Source organism: Penicillium paradoxum, assembly GCF_028828445.1.
Source record: "Penicillium paradoxum strain IBT 22861 chromosome Unknown utg000004l_segment0_segment0, whole genome shotgun sequence".
Taxonomy (NCBI): Eukaryota; Fungi; Ascomycota; class Eurotiomycetes; order Eurotiales; family Aspergillaceae; genus Penicillium; species Penicillium paradoxum.
Window position 1 is genome coordinate 3,340,247 of NW_026643182.1, and position 18,527 is coordinate 3,358,773.

General features: G+C 34.1%; 2 protein-coding genes across 2 annotated transcripts; both read left to right on the top strand.

Annotated features, from left to right (window-relative positions):
• Window positions 1-1,015: 1,015 nt before the first annotated feature.
• N7457_004946 (uncharacterized protein) lies at window positions 1,016-4,357 on the top strand (the record flags this gene model as incomplete). The annotated part of the gene is made up of 4 exons (XM_057175991.1): window positions 1,016-1,055; window positions 1,109-1,219; window positions 1,278-1,358; window positions 4,338-4,357. The coding sequence occupies 4 exons, from the start codon at window positions 1,016-1,018 to the stop codon at window positions 4,355-4,357; spliced, it is 252 nt and encodes an 83-aa protein (XP_057033038.1).
• A 9,499-nt stretch (window positions 4,358-13,856) lies between these two features.
• On the top strand, window positions 13,857-14,096 carry N7457_004947 (uncharacterized protein; the record flags this gene model as incomplete). The annotated part of the gene is made up of 1 exon (XM_057175992.1): window positions 13,857-14,096. The coding sequence occupies one exon, from the start codon at window positions 13,857-13,859 to the stop codon at window positions 14,094-14,096; it is 240 nt and encodes a 79-aa protein (XP_057033039.1).
• Window positions 14,097-18,527: the final 4,431 nt, after the last annotated feature.

Below are 18,527 nucleotides of genomic sequence, written 5' to 3' on the forward strand. Positions count from 1 at the left end.
GCGTAGGAAGCAGCTAGACCATACTAGCCTAGCTAAGGGGGTATGTCGGAGCATAAGATCGGTATACCGGAAGTTTAGTTTATCCTATCCACGCAGTATTTTTGATATTAGTCAGATAGTCATATTTCCTACTAGAATAGTGGATACAGAAATACAGAGATTTCAACTCCCTTAATTGGATCCCTACTATACTGAATACCACGTCAGTTGATAAAGTGAGCATTAGTAAGGCCAGCTTCTGTGGAAAGAGATTTCAATCTTTCATTGTTAGACCGTGGCCAACATTGGTGTCCAACTGAACAATCTCCTACCCTAGCATTGAATGCCGGTGAGATTGCCCGCGAGTCTTTCCATTGATTCCTAGACCTGTGCTCATAGCCCTTTTCTGTTCCACAACTGTGGGTAAGCTAGTCCAGATGTAGATTAAAGTGGGCCTGGCCAACACTCAAAAAGAATTAGAGAGATAGCCGGGGCAACTGTATCACATACCACAGCCAGGTTCCAACTGGGAATATCGTCCAAATCGATTGGTGACTTGGGCGGCATGTGGATACGCCCACTAGATTGAGGTTACCGTGATTGAGGCAACATATTGACATCCATAGTGATCCTCGGAGCCGGAGCTGACAAAGCTAGCTCGCGAAAACATGACTATGAATATATCCTTCGTAGTGGACAAGACCGCCTCAGCCCCAAACTAAAAGGTCATGATTGTCCTCATGGTCAATTCCTCACATCCTTCCTTTGATTCAAGATCGGGCTAGTACAACACCTTCAATAGCGGATCCAAGCAATAATTGCTCACAAGATGATACAGTACGGGCAGGTACTGTAGCCATTGCGATAGGTACACTATCATTTATATAACCCAACATAGCTGAGGCTCACACATGTCGTTCGGCAAAACTTGCGCCTTTGCTCTGAAATAAATGACTGAAATGTCTTCAAAAAGTTGGCATAACTAACGCTTTAGTCATGAAGCCACGTGATGTCGCGTTGACCGTCGCGTCCCTTCATGTCTTTCTCGAACCACCCTCTCCAAATTCAACATGGTGGTAGACAGAGGACTGTATCATGTCAGATCAAATAAGATCAAGGTTAATTATAGAACACCCTATCGGGGATGGCCTGAACAGCTTTCGTGCCACGTTCACCTCGATCTGTGAAGACGCGGACTTGCGCTCACCAGATGAGGCCATCGATCGGCTTAAGCGGGAGGGTAAGGTATAGGAATCCCTTATGAATCCTCCTTTTTACTAACTAGTTTGCACCTTAAGCCTACTTCCATAGCGGCCTTAAAGACTCCATCCTCGATAGCCATCTTCAAAATCCTATTCTCTCAGTAGACCGACACGCGCGTCCGTCCTCTCGAGCCATATAGAAAGTGTCGTATCTACAGTCCGCCCACCTAGTCTTCCGTCGCTTCCATTATATGCTACGCCCCACGGATTGTCAAATCCATTTCGCGCTACCTTATAAGATCTCTCTAACAAGGCCGACCGTGTCTCGTAGGAGTTTACCTAGTTATATCCTCTCTATACCTAGAATAGCTAAGCAACATAGTGTTACCTGTTGAGACTAGAGGTCTTATGATATTGAGACTAGAGGTCTCGTGATGTGCAGGCATCACCTTCTTAGTTAGATAGTCGGGAGCCGAGCTTCTTTCCCAATACAACTCTCTCCCTCCTCCCTTTCCGAGCCCCACTTCGTAGGTCTCATCAGGTTATAAAGCCCGGGTTTTTCTAAAATCATTATCATTGAGGAGGCAATTTTCTTTTATCTTAATCTTCGTGTGGTCCACAGTGTGTAGAGAGAGTCGCAACTATCGGACCGAACGTATAGTGGGAAAAAGGGTTCTACCCTATAAAAACCCCACACTCTAGAAAATTTTTCTTCCGGAAGTCAGTCTAAGACCTATATTAAGAGTTAAAGCCACCGGATACGCTAGAATCTAACTAATTACGTCCTCGGGAACTTATTACCTAACAAAAATAGATAATATAACGCCTATTATTCTAGGTGAAGGTAGACTAGTATATAATAACTAGAGTGAGGTAAAGAAACGGCGTAAAGTTATACTAGACTAAGGGTATAGACTACTAGATCCGGATACGATCACGCTATATAGAATTACGCCTTAACTTAGTAAGAAAGAAGACTTCGATAATTAGGAAATATTAGTAGAAAAGTAGTTAAAAGGACTAAGACTATATAACCTTATCGATAATAGTATCTTACGACTAAATCTAAATAGCTAGGAAGCTAAGAGATAGTTAGATCTTACTAAGAGAGTTAGTAGATAGCTATTCGTAGGCCTAGATCCTAAATTAGTATACGAGATTAATATCCGAGGAGATAATATATAATAGGCTGATAAGTTTATATAAGAATATCGAAGATATCTAAAGGGAGAAGGATACGGATTAATAGTAGAAGCTATTAGTAAGTTCTATAATACTAAACGTATAGATTTTAATATACTAAAGGAGTATATTAAAGAAATAAAGATCCGATTTAAGGCTACTATAGACGTCGAAGCTAGTATACCGTCTTACTATATAATCGCCCTAATAATAAAGTAACTTAATAAAATCCTAGAACTAAGGGTATTCGTAAGTATTAGAAATAAGAGAATAATAGCTATAGGAGAAAAAGGACTATACTAACACACTATAATAAATAACGTCTATAAATACTACTAGGGTATAATTAATAAGATTAATCTAAAAGGACTAGATAGAAAACTAGGAGCCTCGGTAGTATTAAATTTTATAGCCTTAGCGGTATTAAGTCTCGATATATTAGGTAGGTAGAAGCTTATAAACTTACCTCCTATAAATAAACTATACTAGAAATATACTAAAGAATAGAGAAATTATATAAATTAGAAGATAGTAAATAGGAACTATAGTTTCTACGGAAAAATAGGATATAATACTAAAGATTATTACTATTTAGTTATCGATTACCGTCCTATAAATTAGAAACCTATATTAGGTCTATAGTTCGTTAGATTAAAGAAAATATAGTTTTAGATAGATAAGTCTTAGTAAGTCGACGGAAAACCTACCGAACGTATACGTTAAAATAACTACGAAGCGGTAGTAAACTTAGATATAGATAACGGAATATATAACTTTAGAGGTTTAGTATTAGAAATAGAAAAAGATATATAGGAAAATATACTTTAATAAGTTAAATATAAGAATTTAGTACTTTCTATAATATAAATCTTCTCTACTACCCGACGACCCCGCCTAGGAATTAACTAGATTATAGACTCCGGAGTATCTATATATATTTATAATAGAAGAGAGTTATTTATTACGTTTAAAAAATATAGTACTATAAACTCGATCGGTTAGGAAACTAGCGGTATAAGTAATATAAAGGTAGAAGGTTATAGAGAAGTTATACTCCTAATTCGGAGACTAGATAGTTCGAGATATAAGTTAAAAATAGACTACGTCTATACTCTAAATATTATATTTAGGCTAGTTAGCCTAGTGAAGTTAAATTAAACCTTCGGTATAACCTAGGATATAGGCGAGAAACTAATTAAGGATAAGAATAACGAGTCTATTAGCTACACTTTTATAGCTAAAAGCGTTCTATTTATCGAACTAGCTAATAAGAGAAACCCGATAAAATATAATCCTATTAATATTTTATTTCTTATAATTAATACTAAGTTAGCCTACCGAAGACTAGGCTATACTAGATCCTATAAGGGAAGAATTAATAAAGATAAACTAGGAGAAGAAGTCGGAAACGAGGCTTTTAACTATAAAGTATATAGAAAAGGGAAATCTAAGAAAATAGTCTCTCGTATATAGTAAGTAAGGGCTATAAGAGTTAGTTAGCTAGTTTATATAGATCTATAGCCTATAAAACCTAAGGGAATTAGTAAAAACGGGAAAATTAATATTAAATATATTATAGTGCTTACCGATAATACTTCTCGTTTTAGAACTATAATCCCCTTAGTTTATAAAGGAGATATATCTAAAGAATTAAAGAAATAGTATATTAAGGTTAAGACTAGGAGTAGATCTTACCCTATAGAGTAGAGAATAGATAATAGTAAGGAGTTCTTAATATTTATAAAATAGGCTAAAGAGTAGTCTATAATAATTAGCCCCTTAGTACTATATATATATAAGTAGAATAGAGTGTCTAAGTTTACCGGCTACTATCTAATATAGATAGTAAGAACTATATATATTAACACTAGAGGAAGAGTACCTATAATACTATAGATAGAAGTAGTACGTATAGTAGTATATATAATTAATAGACTAACTCGTTAGGGAGGAGATATACTAATTATTATATAGAGAAAAGCTATAAAACTTAGAGGCGAAGATACTACGAACCTATTATTTTTACGAGTTTAGTATTCTAAAGCCTATATCTATAAGCCTAAGGAGATTCGTATATAGGATATAAAAATAGACCCTAGAGCTTAGATAGGTTACCTTATCGGGTATAAAGGAGATAATAGTTACTACTTCCGTATCTATAACCCTAATACTAAGAAGGTCTTAGTATATAGAGATATTATATTCTAGGAACTTCGACTTTAGAATTAAGATCTAGATAGTGTAAATAATATTACGATAGGTAAAGAGATTATTAATTAACCCCTAAAAAGGAAGACTAAGTTTAAAAATAGGGAAACCCTATATAAGTTAACTAAAAATACGTAAAATACTCTAAGAACTTAAGACTAGATAAGGGACTTAATTAGATTAGCTAGCCTAGGAGAAGCTAATCTCTTTTATTAACTAATAGGAGATAAGAAGACCCTTAAAGGAAGAGTTCGAGTATTAATAATATATAATATACCTTTAACTTAATAACTAGTGTCTCCTCTAGTAATAGTACGACGAGTGCACTAAAAAGAGTCTAGAAAGGTAGAAGTTAACTATCTAGAAGTTAGCTATCTTAGACTACCGAGTAGCGGATTATTAAGTCTACCTAAAAGCCCGATACTAGTATAAAGAAATAGGGGTTAAATTATAAGATCTAATATAGAAATAGCGCCTAACGATAAACTACTAAACCCTATAAGACTAAACCTATCTATAGTTTTTTAGTAGAATAATCGCTAAGACCTTTTCCGACTAAAGACTATATAGGCTACCGTCCGAAGCTAATCCTCCTTCTCTCGACGATCGACTTAACCTACGAAAGGAGTTCTACTAGAGTTTTATAGAGATCTAGAATAGGATAAAAACGGGAAATAAGTACGAAGGGATAGAAACGTATAATATACTATAGAAGGATCGGCGATAAGCGAAGGGAATAAAGGGCTAATACTAGAGGACTATAAAATAAACTCTCTATTTAGAATAGGTTTTATAATATCTTCGATTAAATAGGGTCCGGGAGAAGGCTCTATTTTATTAGTAGATAAGATAAAGAGCTAGAAAGTTAAGATCCTAAGAAACTATAAAGAAGCTATATAGTCTACCTATAAAGAATAGTAGACCTAGGTAATAGAGGTTTAGATCGGTAAATTAATAGCTATAAAGGTATATAAGATAGTTATAAAACCACTAGTAGGAAGTATAATATTATTAGGAAAATAGGTTTATAATCTTAAAACTAATAAAAGTAATATTATCTAAGAGTTTCGTGCTCGATAGGTAGTATATAGAAATAGATAGCGTCCTAGATATAACTTTAATAAGAGCTATACTCCTATTATAAGAGCTAAATTAACGAGACTATTTCTAAGCTTTACTATAATTAAGAGTATAACTATCGAATAAGTCGACTATATTATAATATATCTTAATATAGTGATTAATAGTAGAGTTATCTTTATAAGATAGCCTACTAGGTTTAAAACTAGAAAAGATAAAGTCTACCTCCTTTTATAAGCTTTATACGGACTAAGATAGTCGGTATTTCTTTAGTATAATACGATTAAGTTAGTACTAAAAAAGATAGGTTTTAAACCCCTAGAAGATAAACCCTATATTATAGTTTATAATAAAAAAGCTTAGTACGAAAGAAAGGTTAAAAATAAGGCTAATAGCGAAGTTAATAACGAACCCTAAAAAATATAGCTATTACTATATATAGATAATACCCTAATAGTAGCTAAGTTAATAGCTAATATTAATTAGTTTAAATTAATAATCCCGTTTAAACGTAAAGATCTCGGAGAATCTAGTAAATTTCTAGATAGTAGTCTCTCTCGAAGTAAAAAAGGGATCTTTCTAAGTTAAAAACTATATACCGAAGAAATTATTATAAAATTAGGACTATAGAGTGCCTCCCTAGTCTATCTTCTAATAAAAACGTCTTATAAGAGCCCGAAGATAATAAAGGACCTAAAAGATAAAGATATAAGAGATTATAATAAAACTCTAGAATTCGATAAATCTTAACTATTATCTAAGGAAATTAAGACTTTTACGGAAGACATTAGAAAACTCGGATAGTTAAGTAATAAAAGTCGTCTAGATATTACGCTTACGGTAAATAAGCTCTAAAGACGTACTTCGGTATTACGAATAGAGGATATAGAGGTATTAAAATAGCTTAATAGATATATAAAGGGAATAATAGGACTAGGACTCCTATTAGGAAAATAGCGGAAAGAAGGTCTTTTAGGATATATCGATACTTTATTTAATAATTACGAAGATAGGAAGTTAATAGAAGCCTTTATAATCTACTTTACTAGTATACCTATAAGCTAAAGATCGAGAAAATAGTCTATTATAATAAGTAGTAGTACTACTATAGAATACGTAGTATACGACGTAGCTATAAAGGAAATACTATAGCTATTTAAAATCTTATAGTAAATAGGTTTTTAATAAGGATTACTAATAACGCTTAACACTAATAGCGATAACGTAGCTACTATTATAAGAAAGGACTCGCTAGTAAAGGGGACTAAATAGCTAGAGGCTAAATACTACTTCGTAAGATATATAATACGGGAAGGAGTGTTTAGATTAGAAGTTATCTAGAGTACTAATAATATTACGGATACACTAACGAAACCACTAGGGAAGGAAGTCTTCGAGAAATTAAAAAAGAAGATAATAGATAAAGGATGCTAGGAAATAAAGGATAATATCTAAATTGAAAGAAAATACTAGAAAACACTAAAAATATAAAGAAAATACGGAAAAGAATAGTAGTTTTTACTATAGAGATCAAAAAGGAAAAGATTCTATAGGTTTTCTGCGTCTTAGGAGCCTCCTGGGGACTGATCTAATACCTAGGAGGGTGTGTTGAGACTAGAGGTCTTGTGATGTTGAGACTAGAGGTCTCGTGATGTGTAGGTATCACCTTCTTAGTTAGATAGTCGGGAGCCGAGCTTCTTTCCCAATACAACTCTCTCCCTCCTCCCTTTCCGAGCCCCACTTCGTAGGTCTTATCATTACCCTTCCTACTAACCAAAGTACCTCGTCGTTCTCTATATAGATTCAAGTATGCTAGGTTATACTGTGTCGTTCGTGGTTTTGCTTTTGACTCTATCGTTCGTGTATCCTCAGACCTAGCGGTATCTTCCTTTCAATAGAGTAGCCTAAGGGCACCTGTTGCGAAGACGCGTGACCTCCTAGCACTTTAGTCTAGTCTAGCTAGCTTTCCTTCTTCTTCCTTTTCTCTCAGCACGCACAATACAAGATTTTCTAGTCCACTCCTTCTTATGAGTAGTCGTATAGGATCATCTCTCTATCAGGTTATGAGTCCTTTGCTGTCGAAGCCTCTATATAACTGTAAGCTTCGCATCTTCTGATTCCTCCGACGAGACCCTAGTGCTGCGTCGTACCGACCCACTATAGGGTGTTTTTGCAGACTTTTCACTAGTCACCCTAACAATACCCTACCCCACCTACCTACCTAATATACCCTATATAGTTATCCTAATTTCTCTTTAGTATCCGAATACCTAGGTAGAAAACTAGATACTATTATCTAATTAGCCGTTCGACTTCTCTATTAACCGCCGTATAACTTTATTAGCCGTTCGACTTCTGTTAACCGCCGCACTTTATTAGCCGTTCGACTTCTGTTGACCGCCGTATCTTATTAGCCGTTCGACTCTTCTATTGACCGCCGTATAACCTTATTAGCCGTTCGACTTCTATTAACCGCCGTATCTTATTAGCTATTCGACCTTCTTATTAATTGCCGAACCCTATATAGACTACTAATATATCGGAGTCCTTTAATATTAGGGACTTCGCTATTAGTCGATATAAGATTAACTATATAGATTTAGTACCGAAACTAAAAGGATAGTCTAACTATAGAGATTAGAAGATAGCTATATATCTAGCCCTTCTTACTAATAATAGATACTATACTAGGATAATCTCTTATAGAATTCCCTCCCTAAATAAACCTAAGTACTTCGAAGTCTCTTAATAGGCTATAGAATAGGCTTTACTTACGGAAGCACGGGAGGTATAGGTATAACGCGATAATAATATTACGATCACTACTATAGATATCCGGGAGAGAATAAAGGAGATTAAGGAAATTAATAAAACACTTCGGAAAAAGTATAAAAATAAGCTTAATAATTAGTAATCTTATAATACCTAAACTCTTATTTATATCCGGAAAACTCTCGTACCCGAGCCCTTATTAGTTATTACTTAAATTGCGGATACACGTAAAGCTTTTAGTAAGCTTCGGAAAATATATACGATAAAGTCTTATTAATAAGCCTATACCTACTATTTAAAGTAGATTAACCTATAGTATAAGAATAGATCTCCCTCGGACTTTATAAAGAGGTTTTAAGAGGCCCTTCGTAACTTTATTATTATAAATAAAGAGTCCTCTTAAATAATTAAGCTATATTAGTTTAAAAAGGCTATTATAGAGAATCCTCGTTATCTTTCCTTTTTATAGAACCTACGAGTTAATAAAAAAGATAAGACTTTTATAGAAAGAGTATATATCGAGTTTATTAAGGTAGAGACTAATAATCGTTCCTTTAACGTTTCTTAATTAACCCTATCTACGAATACTATATCTACTAAAGATACTTCTAATAAGGATAAGAAGTCTAGTAGAAATAATAAAAAGGGTAGAAATACTACCTCTTCTTCTTCTTCTTCTAAAGATAAGTCTAAACCTAAGGATAAGGATAAAAATAAGAAGAAAAAGAAGCCTTTTAAACGGGAGGAAAATATTATCTTTTATAAATATTATAACGTCCTAAGAAATCACTATTCTAGGAATTACCCTTTATAGAAAAATAGTATATCTTCTAATATAGTCCTTTATTAATAACTATAGTAATAATATACTATTTAGTAAGTCCTAGTTCCTTAGTTAGGCTAAGTTATAGGTTAGGTAGATAGTTAGGGTCGTATTATCTCGCTAAACCGTACTATTAATACTATTTTCCCTTAATAAGGAGCTTCTTCTAGAGACCTAGTTACGAAATATAATAATCTCTTTATAAATACTATTTTTAGTATACTTACGGTATTAAAAGAAGGTCTATCTATAGAAGATAATAATATCTCTTACTAGATAATTAATTCCGGTACTAGCACCTATATAACCCCTTATAGGTCTATCTTCGTTAATTTTAGGCCCTATATAGTCCTAGTTTCTACGGCTATAGGCGACACTTTTTACACTAAGGGCTATAAAGACGTTATTTTAAGAATATTAAATATATTAGACGAATATATTAGACCTTTTATCTTATATAAGATCTAGCTTACCCTAGATCTTAAGGCTAGCCTAATCTCTATATCTATACTAGATAAGGAAGATATCGGTATCTTAGTTAAAAATAGTATTATAACTTTTAAAGCTACTAATTCTACTATTAGTTTTATAACCTATAAAGGTAAATATTACTAGCTTAACTACCTAGGAATTAATAAAATCGACACTATACTTTCTAATAATCTAGATATACTAACTAGATCTCTAAACTCTATTTTTACTACTAAAAATAGAAATAGGTCTTCTATAATTTCTATTAACCTAGCTTACCGATATACTTATTATACTAGAGAAAATAGGGTTTATAAGATAGAAACCTATACCGAAGGTATTAAATTAAAAAAAGGTACTAGCGTTACTTTTCCCTATACTCTATATATTAAGGGTAAGGGTTATACTCTCCTATTTAGAAAGGAAAGGTCTATTAAGTCTAAACTAGGCGAATATTTATATATTAATATCTAGGGTCTAATCTTAATTATATTATATAGTAGAGAAAAATACTTTATTACCTTCACTAATAACGCTACGCGCTTTTACTAGCTTTTTCTACTTAAATCTTAGTCTTAGGTTACCGAGACTTTTATTTAGCTAAAAAATTATCTTTAAACTTAATTTAGCTATTAAGTTAAAAGGGTTTATAGTAATAATACCTCGGAGTATCGGCCTTTAGGCGTATATCTTTCGTAAAATAGTATTATTTAGGACCTTACTCCTCCTTATATAAAGTAGCTAAATAGTGTTACTAAGATTAAAAATCGATACCTCGTTAAACCCCTTATTACTATTATATCTAAATACTAGCTTCCGAAATACCTTTAGGGTTATCTACTAGGGGGAATTAACTATACTATAAATCGACTCTTTACCCCGAAGATTAGTATATCCCTATATAAGGCCCTTTATAGGAAGAAGCCTAATCTTAGTAATTTACGTATATTTAGCTATTAATACTAGTTCTTAATTCTAAAGGAAAAACGCCCTATAAAGCTAGATCCGTATATATAGGAAGCGAGATTAATTACTTATAACGAAGGAGATAATTATATATTATATAATATACGTACTAAAAAGATTAAACGCTCCTAAAATATTATTTTTAATAAAAATCCGATACTAGAGGCACTACTTATACTAGACTATAATCTATAGGTACTATCTTAGGGTTAATCTTAATCTTAATCTAGATCTTAGTCTTAAGAGCGATATATTCCGATCGACTTTATTTATAACGAATATAAAGATCTCCTAGATCTACTAGATACTAATCTTCCGGAAAATAAGTATAATACCCTATAATTTAATAATCCTTTTAAGATTTGTACTAGGTCTATACTACCCCCTCCGGTAGTTAAAGACTATTTAGAAGATATTATATATTCTCCGGTAAGTCCTCCGCTAGATACTACTAGTCCTATTATATTAGAGCCTAATATTTAATTTTACGATACCTTCCTTAATACCTCTCTCGATAATCTCCTTCCGAACCCCGATTCTTTCGAGTTACCTTTTAACGACGGAAATAATAAAATAGCGGGTAGTCTAGATAGTAGTATAGAGGGATAACGGTAGGAAGATAATCCCTACTTTAACGTAGGTAGGGTTAGGGCTCCCGTAGAGCTATAGACTACTTCCCGGTAGTTTATTATAGACTTCTCGTATTTAGGTACTCTTCTAGAATATATAGATAATCCTAATTTCGTTATCCTAATTAGATCTCGATAGACTAAGTCTAGTTAAGATAGTATACGGCGTTTAACTAGACTTAGGAAGCCTAGTTAGGTATATATTAAAAGCTTAGCTAGTTAATTATTCTTTAATATAAATATCCTATAATTTCTAGCTAATTCTCCTAATATCTTAATTAATCTTTTTACTACGGCGATAACTAAAGAATAATATACTCTATCTAAGCTAATATCTAAGGATATAGGTTTTAAACTAAATAGCTAGAAGGAAGCTATATCTTATATTAAAAAAGATAAATAGTTAGTAGTAGTATATAAAGAACTAGCTCGATAACTTAAAAATAGTATATAGCGGCGTATTCCTTAATTATCGAAAAAAGGTCGACGACCCCTAATATTACGATAGGTATTTAAGATTAAATATAATAGAACCTATAAAGCTTAGCTAGTTACCCGTGGTTTTTAATAAATTAAGGATCTTAATTTCTATAAGATCTATACTATTATTACGAAACCTATATCTTTTAAGATCTTTACTATAATTACTACTTCTAAGGGTTAGAAAATATACTATATTAATATTATAACCGCCTTCCTTTATACTAAACTAAAGGAGCCTATTAAGATAGAGCTACCTAAGGGACTAAAGGAATAGTATCTAGATAATATTAGTCTCCTAATAAAAATAATTTATAGATTAAAGTAGTCTCCTAGAGAGTAGTATAAACTACTCTATAATATACTTATATCTATAGGTTTTACTCGCACTTAGTTAGATTATTCTATCTTTATTAGGTATAGTAAGGCCCCCTTATACGTTATAATTTACGTTAACAATCTACTAGTTATATCCCTATTAGATTAAGAGATTAAGGACTTTAAAATCGCTATTTTAAGATATTTTAACACTTCCGATAAAGGAGTCCTTAAAAGATATCTTATAATTAACGTACACTATAGAAAAGATAAAGATAATAATAGCTTTATCTATCTTTCTTAGAAAGACTATATTAATAAGATTCTTACCCGCTTTAGTCTTAAAAATTATAAACTAGTCGCTACCCTAATAGATAAAAAAATACCCTTTATTATTTTTAATAGTATTACGTTAAAAATTAAAATTAAGGAGTTTTAGATAAAAATTAGGACCCTAATCTAGCTAATAGTCTCTATAAGACTAGATATTACTTTCGTTATTATTAGGCTTACGAAATATACTAAAAACCTAAGTACTAGCCACTTTAAGGCGTTAAAACGAGTTTTTCGCTATCTTACTAGTACTAAGTATCTTATAATTTACTTTTATCCGTTTAAGAAATATAACTCTATTAATTATTATACTAGAATTAGAGACTACCTTCTTTTCGGTTTCTATAATACGGACTAGGTAGGTCTATATAGCGAAAAGGGTCTCTTAACGTCTAGTTTTATATTTAAAATAGCTAGTAGAGCTATCTTATAGACTTCTAAAAAGTAAGCTTATATAGTATTATCTACTACTAAGTCTAAATATATTATAGAGGCTCTTACTACGTAGGAAGCTATCTAGCTAATTTAGTTATTAATAGAGATCGGCATTTCGGGACTTTTTTAGAAGCCTATTCCTATTTATACGGATAATAATAGTACTATTACACTAGCTTCTAACCCTAAATTTTATGCCGCTACGAAATATATTGCTATCAGATACTATCGACTTCGTGAAGAAGTTACTATAGGAACTATGAATTTCATTAAGATTCCTACTACTAAGATAGCTGCTAATGGACTGACGAAACCCCTTAGGAAGATCATATTTAAAAGGTTTGTTGCGTAGCTAGGATTGACTATCTATAACTAATTAAACGTTGATTTTCATGCTAAAAATGGGGGGTTTAACTAAATACTGGTTTTTTAAAATGGAGAGAGATAGACAGGAAAAGACAGTTTACGACTATAGCACTAGTCGTGGGGGGTATTGCGAACACGTGATCTCCTAGTACATTAGTCTAGCTAGCTTTCCCTCTTCTTCCTTTTTCTCTCTCCACGCATAATACAAGATTTTCCAGTCCACTCCTTCTTATGAGTAGTCGTATAGGATCATCTCTCTATCAAAAGACCAGTGTCTCTTTTGATAGCGGTAGCTCCCTAAGGTCGATCTCGATCATTAAGACAGATACCTCGACAATTTCTTGCGTTTCTGAGTATTTGAGTCAAATATATGGTATCTAGACCTGTGAAGCGAAAGTAATTCTGCTCGTCTAGGTGCTTTTGATAGCCCCTTTTGTCGATAGTCCTTGAAGAGTTGTCGTCCTAATTCCAGCATGGTAGAGAGTGGGGTTCATCACGTAGTTGGTCTGGGATTAAGTGGTCGGGTGAAATGACCACGGTCTGCAATGAGAGTCCGAACAAGGAATGGCGTGATATATCCAGCAATGCCATGAGGCTAAATTGACTTAATAGATGGACTCGTTCACGGAAGAAGCGATTAGAGAAAAGCGTGAGAGAACAGTCTCTAAGATATCGCGCACTAAGCCGAAAATTACAGAGATCTTCGCATCCAAGGTGCTCAGCAACGATTGTGACAAGCTCCGGACTGAGGTGGTCAATGTTTGCGGACATATTGAGCGTAAGGCAAACACCTGGGGCCTGTCGGGGTGTGATCAGGGAGCGAACGCCGATGAAGGGCACATGTACGTGTAACAGTATGGGTATTTCTGAGGTCACGTGGTACAAACTTACCATACAGTTCAGTATTCAGCTAAACCAAAAGTAGACTAGCATGTCTCAAGATGGAGTTTTGGAAAGAATCAAAGAGTAAAATGGTGAAACTAATCCCGAACGCGTCTGTACCTATGATTCATAATAACGTATTCGGTAAGCGAGCTGGACACCCAAAACACCATAGTAAATACGATAAATTTCAACTTGAGATCTTAACAACGGTGGTCTAGATATAGATTTCCTAATAGCTATCGAATGACGATGAAATTAAACAAATGCGTGGTTGTTCTGATATAGGATTGTAAAATATCGCATTTACTGGTGTCTAGCTCGCTTACCGAATACGTTAGACGTGATAGACCAAGTAGAATAGACACTGTACGATAACGGTATCATACAATATCATACCTGTTTCAGGTAGCACGGAAATTATAGGAGTTTCAGGTACTGTGGCTTGTTTGTCTCGAAGCGGTGGCTGTGCGGGCTAGACAGAAATTTGGTAATTATCTTACGTCGGTAATCAAGGAGCAATTGTATCGAGTACGAACCTAGAACGGCCCTGACTAAGCGATTGCCGAAATGGTCAGACTACCCAATCTTAAGTCGTGATTGCACTTTTCACATTTTCTAAGAGAGTTACTATGGGCACCCCTTTTTACTACGGGCACCCCTCCCGCTAAACCCTTTATGATTTCCTTCTAGCTGGCCACTGCCCTTACTACCCCCCGTATTACTGATCTGGTTTCCCCCTAGTATTACCTATTATCATTATATGATTAAATTACTGCCCTTATCCCCCAGAAATATTATATTCCTATATTCGCTTAATTTCATAAAGCTATTCCCGCAGTCCCGTAGAAATGAGGGTGTAGGGTGCTGATCTGGGTGAAAATGAGGGTGTAGAGTTTTCGAAGGGGATGATCATATGACCTTAAAATAGATGCTGATTTTTAAAAGTAGTGTAAAACGACTATTTAGCTCCTAGTGCCCCTACTAGCTTAGAACCCCTTAAATATTAAACTCTATTATTCTTTACTATATAAATTAGATATAAATCTTACTAAGCTTTACCTCGTCCCCTACCTCTCCCCCTACCCCGTCCCCTAACTCTCTTAGTTATAATACCGCTAACCGCGATCTAATTATTAGACTTAGTTATCTCCCCCTATATAGTCTAATTATTATTATGCCTTTGATTTACCGGTCTCCGCTATCCTAATCGTCGGATAATTTCTTCCTCTTATACGCGTATAATCTTAAATTGTAATAGCTCCTAGCGGACTAAGTTTTCGAAACGCTATAATACCCGTAATAGCGGGATAAAGGACTACTATAAGGACTACTACGAGGACTACTATAAGGACTACTACGAGGACTACTACGAGGATATTATTAGCCGACTACGTCCTTATATAACTAAGGGGTTTTATACCTAGAGCTCGAGTATCTTACGGTGACTAGCCTCTAGTGTTACTTAGATCTAATACTATAGATAGAATTAAGCCTAGGTAAGGCTCTAACCTCTTACCTAGGCTTTATTAATATAGTAAATATATAGATACCCCCGAGTATTTATAGACTCGCCTAAGTATACTAGTGGAATTATAGGCTTATTACTATTAGCGGGTAGATAGTAATTAAATACTACTTATACCTTTTTAATTATATAGGTAGTAACTAAAGTCTTAACTTTAGTAAATAATATACTACTACTAATCTCCTATACCCCCCGTTATATAGTAAGCTTCTAGTAGATCTAAGTAGTAAGTCGCTTAGTCGTACGTTTAAACTTAGTACTAAGAGCTAAGAGATCTTTAGTTCTAGTCTAGATATCAAGTTTAAGATAGCGGTACGCGGCTTCTACCCGTAAGGTTAAAGTCTTATTAAGATATAAAAACCTATAGGTATAGTACTATAAGAAATAGGGGCTATAACCACGAATCTACTCTCTATTAATATATTATAGTAGAGCTAGGAAGTGTTAATACTTCTCTTTAAAAGTAGCCTATTAAGTCTCTATCTCGTAAACCTCCTATATAAAGACGATTTAATACTAGTCACCCTTTATTATAGCCTATTATATAGTAATCTTATATTAAATCTCTTCGGTAGTGGATCTAGTAAAGTTATTAGTCTTTTCGGCTAAAACCCGGAGGACTTAGCGACGGATATAGGGCCTAGCGTAGCACTTAATATTATAGGTTATATACTAGGAGTATAGTATCGTATTTATAGCTAGGAAAGCCTATTAGATATAGGATTGTTAGTAAACTAGATATTATAATAATAGATTATCTTACCCTTCCGATAGTATTACGAATAGCCTACTCCTTATCCGTTAAAATAGTTAGTAGACTATTTTAAGGGAGCGTGATAGGGGGGTATAGGCCCTAACGGAAAATTATATATTAACGTAAAGCGTATTAGATAGAGGCTTTCTAGCTAGGCTTAGAGAATTATCGTAGGAAGCTTAGTTATAGGAAGCTTAGTTATAGGAAGCTTAGTTATAGGGAGATTAGTTATAGGGAGATTAGTTATAGGGAGATTAGTTATAGGAAGCTTAGTTATAGGGAGATTAGTTATAGGGAGATTAGTTATAGGGAGATTAGTTATAGGGAGATTAGGGGACTTAGCTATAGTAGTATAAGCTAGTATTAGTATACTAGCTCCTATATAAATAGTAGTATAGATCTCCCTTAATTAGTAGAGGACCCTATAATATAAAGCTTCCTTCTCGCTAGTAAGGAAGCTATATACGATATAAAAGGTCCTCCTAACTAAAGAAGCCCCTATAATATTAAGAAGGGGTATCTTCTATTTATTAGTTTTATACGTATAGTCTATCTATAGGATATATAGATTAGCACGTAAGAGCTAGAGACTAGTTTTATAGACTATAAAGAGGGTAGTAAGGGAGTTATTAACGGTATTAACCTTATATCGAATAATCTAGCTACTATCTTTAAGGAGATCTATAAGAAGTGCCTATATTAGGGTACGTCTAGCTAACCGTTAAAGCTTTATCTTAGCCCGCCGATTAGTAATATTACGGGGCCGTAAGTAAGACTATCGCCCTTATAACTCTACCTCCTCCTATATTATACCCGTAATCTAATAAGTCGATATCTAGTTAGCTATCTAACTCTCGATAGTAGATAGTATATATTTAGTTTTAACTCGGCGAGTAATAACGGAAGTAGAGGACGTAACTAAACTATAATTATAGCTAGTATTAGCGATCTCTAGCTACTATATATTACTCGCGATAAGCCGAAGTCTCCTAATAAATATATAGCCTATTAAGCGGCTCTAGCTTAGACGTTTCTATATTACTAGGGCTCGATTAGTGCGATAACTACGACTAAGGCTATACTCGAACTATATTACGCGAGGCTTACTACGTATTATCACGACTAAGAAGCCTAGTGGAAGAGCCTATTAGTTAAGGGTTTTAAGCGCCTACCTTCGGGACTCCTTAATAGATAGCGTAGCGGTTTCGACGATTTAAAAAGGGGGCGTAGTGTTAGGGAGACTAGGTGTAGGGGGGCTCTATATTAAGGGTAAACTATATACTATACCTAAAGTTAGTACGGAGTAGGTATAATTAAATAGTAGGATAAGTATTATACCTTACGTAGTAGGCGTATATACACTAGGAGCTAAATAGTCGTTTGGCACTACTTTTGAAAATTAGCATCTATTTTAAGGTTATATGACCCCCCTTTTCGAAAACTCTGCACCCTTATTTCTACGGAAATCAGTAATTTTTGGCTTTATTTATAACCTAGATTAGTATTAGCTATTTTAATTGGATTGAAAATATCATATCTATATGATCTCTATCTAGTACCCTATAGTTTGGAATAGCTTTATGAACCCAAACGACTGCGGAATAGCTTCATGAAATTAAGCGAATGTGGGAATATGATATTTCTGGGGGATAAGGGCAGTAATTTAATCATGTGATGATAATAGGTAATACTAGGGGGGAACTAGATTAGTAATACGGGGGGTGGTAAGGGCAGTGGCCAGCTAGAAGGAAATCGTAAAGGGTTTAGCGGGAGGGGTGCCCGTAGTAAAAAGGGGTGCCTATAGTAACTCTCTTTTCTAATGTTCTCGTCTTTGCCGAAATAATCTAGTACCTGGAAGTATATTTTTGTGCCTTGCCCATATATCTACCATTTTGCTGTTCTAGAAATATCCGTCATTGTAGTAATTCGAAGAAGGTCAGTTATTCATTTTGAGGGTTACAAGGTGAAGTCCAGCTGGTGTCTAACGAGCTCGTTCCTTCCTATACGTAGTGCAGATTTAATTTCGATAATGCGGCTTGGGTCCTGATATGCACGAGGCTCAAATCTGCAACAGTTACTGAACCTGACACGTGTAGACCATAAAGTATCATGTTATGCT